This window comes from Mandrillus leucophaeus, unplaced genomic scaffold, assembly GCF_000951045.1.
Source record: "Mandrillus leucophaeus isolate KB7577 unplaced genomic scaffold, Mleu.le_1.0 Scaffold323, whole genome shotgun sequence".
Lineage (NCBI taxonomy): Eukaryota > Metazoa > Chordata > Mammalia > Primates > Cercopithecidae > Mandrillus > Mandrillus leucophaeus.
In genome coordinates this window covers 1,161,718-1,170,138 of record NW_012103399.1, presented here as the reverse complement: position 1 = coordinate 1,170,138, position 8,421 = coordinate 1,161,718, and the positions used below count along the sequence as shown (strand labels likewise).

The following is an 8,421-nucleotide window of genomic DNA, read 5'->3' as shown; positions in this document are numbered from 1 at the left end:
TTTTGTGTTGGATGTTCACCGTTTCGGCACTCTCTGAAGGAACTTTATTATTTATTTATTTATTTATTTATTATTTTGAGACGGAGTCTCACTCTGTTGTGCCCAGGCTGGAGTGTAGTGGTTTGATCTTGGTTTACTTCAACCTCCGCCTCCCAGGTTCAATCGATTCTCCTGCGCCAGCCTCCCGAGTAGCTGGGACTACAAGTGCCCATCACCACACCTGGCTAATTTTTTGTATTTTTAGTAGAGACGGGGTTTCACTATATCGGCCAGGCTGATCTCGAACTCCTGACTTCAGGTGATCCGCCTGCCTGGGCCTCCCAGAGTGCTGGGATTACAGGCGTGGGCTACCACGCCCGGCCTCGGAAGGAACTTTACATCCATGGGTTCCTTTGGTTCTAGGGGGCCGGAATTACTCTCCCCATGTTTTAGAACAGGAACCTGAGGCCTGGGACGGGCCAGCTGGGTTGGGGTTCAGACCACTCTGGCCAGCCCCAGGCACTGAGCACTGTGTTTCACTTCGTCAGTTCTGCCAACTTGTTCTGTGCATCTGAGTCCACACAGAGCTTAGGGAGGGGTTTCTACATCTGTCAGTGTGAATTTCTGCTCATAATTTCAAACTAGGGGACGTTTTGCCCTGCGCTTGGTCTCTTATTTTCTGTCTCTGAAAGCTTTGATTGCTATGTGGCCGGCTCTGAAATTCTGAAATTCACTAGGAGTCGGCAGTGATGGGAGGAAGCTAACTTCCTGGGTTAGATGCTTCAGGAGAAGATGAGAGGGCGACTAGGCTGCATTCGATCACCCAGCCTCCTAAGTGGGCTCTGATGGATGCTGTCTGTCAAGCAGTGCATTCTCAGAACGCTCCCATCTGGGGGCCCTCGGTTATTGGCGTCTGTAATACGCTATCTGGGTTTCCTGGACAGTAGAATCATGTAGCAATTTATCTGTCATTTTTTTTGTGGTTGAATAATCCACAGTGGGCAAATAAAAATTAATGTTTGTATTTGGATGCTAATTCAGCTTTCAATTAGGTTTTGTTTTGAACATTATTGAAATTAATCTGTGTTCCTTGAGCACATTTCCATTTATTGGCAAGGTACGCTGGCCCCTATATAATTGGTGGTCGTTTGGGGTAAATTCAGATGGATAATCTATATCAAGATAATGGAAAAGTTTATTTTGAAACTTTCTTTAAATGACAAAATGATATCTGAACATTATTCATACTGTGGTAAGAGAAAAACACTTCAATCAAAATCCTGCCCTAAATAAATCAATTTTCTTCTGTCTTTTGCCCCTTTCTAGTCTGTTTGCGTGTCTATATTCTTTTTTTTCTTTTCTTTTCTGTTTTGAGACAATGTCTCACTCTGTCGCCTGGGCTAGAGTGCAGTGGCACCATCTTACTCACTGCAACCTCTGCCTCCTGGGCTCGGGCAATCCTCCTACCTCAGCCTCTCAAGTAGCTAGGACTACATGGGCATGCCACCATGCCCAGCTAATTTTTCTATTTTTTGTAGAGATGGGGTTTTGCCATGTTGCCCAGGCTGGTCTTGAAATCCTCCCAGCTTGGTCTCCCAAATTGCTGGGATTACAGGTGTGAGCCACCATGCCTGGCCTTCCTCTTTAAAGAGCAGTAAATGTGTAATTAAGTTTGAGCTCCTGGTGAAACACTGTTCTTTTAGGAAGAGTGTGAACTTTGGAATTGGCAAGCCCCAAGAAGCCCCAATTCAAATTCTGACTCCAACTCAGTAGGTGTGTGACATCGGGCAAGTTATTTAACCTTTCTGTGCCTCCATTTTCTCAACGATAAAAATGGGACTGATAATTCCTGTATATGATGGTTGTTAAAAAGACTAAGATAGAGCAATGTGAAGCATCAACCACAGTTGACACTGGCCTCATTCTGTTACCCAAGCTGGATTGTAGTGGCATGATCTTGCTCACTGAAGCCTTGACCTCCCAGCCTCAAGCAATCCTCCCGCCTCAGCCCCGCAAAGTGCTGGGATTGGAGACGTGAGACACCACACCCAGCCATCTCTGATTTTTTTTTTTTTTTTTTTTTTTTTTGAGATGGAGTCTCACTCTGTCGCCCGGGCTGGAGTACAGTGGCCGGATCTCAGCTCACTGCAAGCTCCGCCTCCCGGGTTCACGCCATTCTCCTGCCTCAGCCTCCCGAGTAGCTGGGACTACAGGCGCCCGCCACCTCGCCCGGCTAGTTTTTTGTATTTTTTTTAGTAGAGACGGGGTTTCACTGTGTTAGCCAGGATGGTCTCGATCTCCTGGCCTCGTGATCCGCCCGTCTTGGCCTCCCAAAGTGCTGGGATTACAGGCTTGAGCCACCACGCCCGGCAATCTCTGACTTTTTTAAGGAAGAACTTTGTCCTTTGGGGCGAGCTGATCTTTGACTTATTGCTGATACTTAGTAGGCTCCGTTTCTAATGAGAGCCAGAATTTGACAACACCCACTACACCTGGCTTTTTCTTTCTGGTTATTTATGTTTAATGTAATAGCAAGGCACACTCGTGTTTCATTTCCTGTAGTGATAGTTTTGTTTAAAATGAACTTATTTGAGTTAAAATTAATAATAATATCAGTGGGCTGTAGCTAAGACACAGCTTGTGTGGCTGGTACATGGTTTTGAATCCCGGCTCTGCCGCCTCCCGGCTTTGTGACCTCGGGCAGATCTTTTTCTGTCTCTGTGCTTCAGTTTCTTCACCTGTAAAATGAGGATGACACAGTAATATCTCATGGAGTTGCTGTAAAGTTCAAGTGAGATCATAGAGTCAGAGCTTGAGAACAGCGTCTGGCACATAAGAAAGTACCACAGAAGTGTTCATCAGAAGTTTTCCTTACACGAACAGCTAACATCTGGGGAGTGTAGAGTTGCTGCTGGTAAAGTGCACCATTTCTGACTTAGGGTAGTAGACAGGAAATGGTAGCTGGCACTGTTGTTTTGGTTGTTTGATGATGATGTTAATAATGGGCAAAATAATAGATCTGGAGGTGGCATTTGTTTTGGAGATTAATTTCTCTGTATTAAAAGATGTTTTTATTATCTGTATTCATGGAGTAAAAGGGCAGTGTTGCCACACTGATGTATTGCATTGTGGTGAAGTCAGGACCTTCGGTGCATCCATCACTGGAGTAATGCGCACTGGACCCACCAAACACCCTCCCACCATCCACCCCCTCCAACTCCTCCACCCCTCCCAGTCTCGTTGTCCATCATCCCACGCCCTGCTGCCATGTGCACATGTTATTTAGCTCCTGCTTATGAGAATATGCAATAAGTGTCTGAGTTATTTCACTGAAGATAATCGTCCCGATGTTGCTACAAAAGACATGATTTCTTTGTTTTTTAGGGCTGAATACTATGCCGTTGTGTATATACATATCATTTTCTTTATCCAGTCCTCTGTTGGTGGACACTTAGGCTGATTCCATGTCTTTGCTATTGTGAATAGTCCCGCAGTAAACATGCGAGTGCAGCTATCTTATGATATAATGGTTTCTTTTGGAGATGCGTTTCTTAGGACAGAAACTTTTGGGCAACTTGATAGCATCTAGCAGGATTCCAGTGTTCGAATTCACCTGTTGTCTTCGTTGGACTTTCCTAGGCCAAGCCCAGCATTCGGTGCTTCATTAAACCCACCGAGACACTCGAGCGGTCCCTTGAGATGAACAAGCACAAGGGCAAGAGGCGGGTGCAAAAGAGACCCAACTACAAAAACGTTGGGGAAGAAGAAGATGAGGAGAAAGGGCCCACCGAGGATGCCCAAGAAGACGCCGAGAAGGCTAAAGGTACAGAGGGTGGTTCAAAAGGCATCAAGACGAGTGGGGAGAGTGAAGGTGAGTGTCCCTGTGAACGCCGCCCTGCGCCTGCGCCTGCGCCGCCAGCCAGCCTGCCAGCGAGGCTGCCACCTGTGCCCTCTCCGCCCTGACTTCTGCTCCCCCCAGTATCCAGCCAGTGATTCGGTTCCTTCCTCACACTGGCGTACCTCATTGTGTACAGCCCTGCCACTCGGAGGCTGCTGTAGGTGTGTGTCACATGCAGATTTAGGGCAAGTCCCACCCTCATAGGATGGGTGACCTGGAGCCAGGTTTTCCCACCTTAAAGGAGGGTAACAAATAGTACCTACTGTATAGTGTTCATACAAGAATTAAATGAGTGAATATGTGCAATGTGCTCCAAACAGTGCCTGGCCCATGTTAAATGCTGCGAAGGATTCGAAGCTGCAGAAGTATTCGTCATTATTATGACAGTAGGAGCAGCATGGAATTATTATTATCTTTATCCTTATTGCTGATATAATTATTCCCAATAACCGGGGGTTATGATTTGCATCCTGTGCACTGTGGGAAGAAAGAGGATTTGTGTTTAATGAAATGATATGCTTGTAGGCCAAGTACAGTGGCTCACACTTTAATCCCAGCACTTTGGGAAGCCAAGGTGGGAGGATCACGAGCCCAGGAAGTTGAGACCAGCCTCGCCAATGTGACGAGACCCTGTCTTTACAAAAAAAATAAATAAATAAATAAATGTAGTATTTTTAAAATACTAAAAAATAAAATATAACTCCCTCAATTCTGACGTTAAGATTGTTTAAGTCCTATCTGTTTAGAGTGAGGTGCACTCATGTGTAGTATGTGTGTAAGCAAAATCATTCGTTCCTCCTTTTGCCCTCGTTGGGAGTTCTGGTTTTCACCTCCCTCTTGTTGAGATGCTAAAACCTTCTTGAATTGGAGGTCATTTGCTCTGGGACTAAGCAAACTGGAACTGCCCTATTGCTTGTGTCATGGGTCGGACTCACAGCCACACAGCTGGGGTCTCTGCCCGTGGTCCTGGGCACTGGGGCTGGGGGCAACGGGAAGTGATGGGGAGCTTGATACTTGGTAGAAGTGGAGCTGGGGCTCTTCTCAGGAAGGCCTGGCCACGCCTTCTGGAATGAACTTGGCATCTCCTCAGCAGCCTGGCTGCGGTCTCTGTGGGTGTGGGGAACACTTCCTGTGAGCCCTCCTACTGGGCCTTGGGCTCAGAGTGGCTGCTCTGAGGCCATCTCTCCACAGCCCTGTCAGCAAGGACTGCATGAGCTTCCCAGTCCAGGGCATCTGAAGCTGTAACACAGAGCCACTCGTTCAGTGACTGGGAGCTCATTTGCTTTTGGGAGTTGCCTGAGATTCTGCAGCCAAAGCATGCTCCCGCCACCACCTTGCTTGCCCCATCATGACTTTCTTGGCGGTTGTCAGTGAATACCATGATCACATTTCAACAAGTGTAACCAAAATGTCTCTCTGATGCCACCCAGACCTCTTTTTAAGGTTGAGGTCTCCAACCTCCTCTTATTTCTGTTTAAAGTGTGCAGTAGGCATTTTGGTTTAGGAATTCATTTTTGGCCTGGGAAGCCTTTACCAGTAAATATCACTGTGGTGGGAAGGGGAGGGCCAAACACAAGGTGAGCCGTGCTAATTTGCTTATTGGGGTCATTCTGATTATTTTGTTGTTAATGCAGAAGAAAAATGTCTGCCTAATCCCTAGGTTTAGTTGTTCTGTTGCCACACTGGGGGATAAATGGACGTCTTCACCTCATTTTGTGCATTGTGTTCTCATCACTTTTGCTTTAGAAAGATGCTACCTCTTTCGTTCCAGTCCTTTTAAGGATGCTCTCTAACCAGGCCTCAGTTGTGACTAACAGTGGTGCGGATCAGGCAGGCTTGGCCCCAAAATCACAATCAAATTAGTCAGCCAGCCAGCCCAGTACTGGCACACAGGGACTTCAGGCCAGTTCTGCAGGCTGCTGTTTCAGCTTGAACTGCTTGAATTAGAGTAGGGGCTCCTGGAAGCTGTGCCTGGCTGCCCTGGGCAGGGTACAAGGGAATGAATTTCCGCCGCCCCTGAAAGTCTGTTTTCCAGGTGGTTACTCAGCCAGATCATGCTACACAGGACCCAGGAATCTCCCCAGAGGCTTTGCTTGGACAGTTGGTGCTTCAGGGCTCAGTCACACGTGACTCACTATGACCCCCTCTGCAATTTTGGTGCCCTCCTGATTTCTTGAGCACATTAGTCATTTCATAATATGATGGATCTGTCATTTTGTCACTCAGCTCACCATAAATAAATACAACTTTCATAGACCAGTCCTGCCAGGCAATAGCACTTGTGTTCTGAGCTTTCTGAATTATATATTTGCTCTCTTGATTATTTGTAAATGTGAAGGTGCAATTAGTGGGTGTTCTCTCCTTAGACTGTATCTGTGTTTGGATTAAACTGCTCAGCTGTTAATTCCTATGAGTTGGAAGGGTGTCGGGCACATTTTCTCATTCACACTGCATACCAGAGAACACTGTAGATGCTGGGCGGTGCCTAAAAGATGCGAGATCTGACTCGTGGTCATGTCTCAGCATCTAGGTTTATTGTGTGTCTCGGATGGCCTCTTGAAACTCTGGACCTCATTGTCCCTGTCTGGAAATTTCTGAATATAGGAAATATAATTTACGTGATGACTTTTTTTTTTTTTTTTTAAAGTGAAGATACATTGATACTTGCGATTGCAAGATTTAGAAATCCAACTCAGACTGGCTTAAGCAAAGAGGGTATTTATTGTTCATGTTCCTGGGAAGCTTGGACAGGACTGGGCCCAGGTGCGCTCACATCCTGCCAGCTTGGCCAGCAAGTGGAGCGGGGGGGGGTTCTCCTTCCCAGTGGCTGCCACTGAAGTCCTGGGGCCAATGCTTGTGGGTACTGTGGGCCTGGCTTGGGTCCACCCCCCACCCCCAGAGATATTCTGGACCAATTGGCCAAGCCCACATGACAAATCTACGTTACAGTGGCTCCCTCAGTAAAAAATGAAATGCATTTATCAGAAGTAAGGGGCATGGATGCTGGGCCAGCAGAAACAGCAGATTTCCCCCTAGAAAGTCATGCTGTATTTCTGGGTACTCCCCTTCTCTCTCAAGGCCATCTTCTGCCATCCTATTTTGAGATAGACATGTGGCTCTTTTGTCTTCCACATTATTTCTTCTCTAGAAGCTCCTTTCATTGTCCCTAAATCTATGCACTTATCGACAGACGGACATGGTGACTCTTAAGGAAAGAGACACTCTGCCTCCGCATACCCTGCCAATTCCATTTTAGTCGTGAAATTTTGACTTTAAAAGACGGGGAAAATACAGGAGTAAAAAAGGCATGTGGTCACGAGGCACAGTTTTGCCATGACCTGATTTGGATATGGCATTAGTGTGTGTGCATGGTTTTTTTTTTTATTTTTTAACAAATGCAGCACCCAGAATTCACACCTCCTCCAGATGTAAGCTCAGACAAGGAAGTTGTGTGAAATGAATGTGCACCCCTGACCCATCCGCTCCCTTCCCCCGTCTACAGAGAAATTTGCTCTGCCTCAGGTCCCAAGTAATGGGTGACTCATTCTGCAACCAAGAAATCACAGGGCCCTTAAATTTGCAGAAATTAAGTACTAAAAGAAGAGGGATTTCATTGTCCCTGTAGGCAAAGAAGTATTCAGTCTGCCCAGGAAGACAGACATCCTAGGGCACGTGCTTGTTTTTTAGCTTGCCCTTGAGTCTGAAAGGACAGTTATCTCTTCTGGAATTTACTTAGAGCAGTAACCTAATAAGCATATCCCAGGGACTGAATCCTTCAAACTCCTCATCTAAAAATAGGGCTGGACTAGTGTTTTTTTTGCCTATGGAAAAAGTAATTGCCCGGCCTGACCTTCAAAGCTTCCTCATTTGTTGAAATTCCAGCAAGGGCATAGAGTAAAGACGATAGGCCTTTGAACCTGCCAGGTTAGCTGGGTTTGAGGGGGTACCTGGGAGTTCAGAGACCCATCTTTGCCTTTTTTGTTTTTCTTTTGGAAGTCTCTACTGAAATGAGATGAAACCTGGCCTCATTTCCAGCTCCTCTTTCAAAATTAGACCCCACCCCAGGCCTGGCAGTGTCTTGGTTGGGGCAAGCCAGGGACTGACTATCGGGGAGTTGAGATCTGAATCCCAGCTCTGCGCCTGAACAGCTGTGTGGCTCTGGGCAAGTAATTGCCCACTCTGCACTTCTCCACCTGTAGACGGGGCTTCCTAATGCCTGGGCCTCAGATTGGCATAAGTGAGAACATCAACACTGTAGCATTCAGCATGTGACACACGAGCTTTCTACGAACCCCGGCCAAGATGGAGGGCAGAGTGAGGCGCTCGAACAGCAATTCGAGTGTGGCTGTGTGAACTCCGCTTGGACAGCAAGCACATTTCTGTGGGACCCGTTTCTCTCTTAATTTCTACAGCTAGTAATTGAGCTTAGTGAGTGTGCAGGTGTGAGTGTGTGTGTGAGAGTGAGTGTGTTTGTGTGTACGTGTGTGTAATGGTGGGAAGAGAGGGAGAAGAAGCATCAGCAAGCCCAGGCGCTGCAGTAGAGT

The 8,421-nt window shown here is 46.8% G+C and overlaps 1 protein-coding gene across 2 annotated transcripts in view; it reads left to right on the top strand.

The window, feature by feature from the left end:
• The window catches only part of CLEC16A (C-type lectin domain family 16, member A), a 249,531-nt gene that overhangs the window by 54,733 nt on the left and 186,377 nt on the right, over positions 1-8,421 (top strand). The window contains exon 10 of one of the 2 annotated variants that reach the window (XM_011988119.1): positions 3,619-3,850. In XM_011988119.1, the coding sequence (XP_011843509.1) occupies positions 3,619-3,850 (232 nt within the window). The remainder of the gene's footprint in view (positions 1-3,618; positions 3,851-8,421) is intronic. The other variant, XM_011988120.1, reaches the window with a different exon arrangement.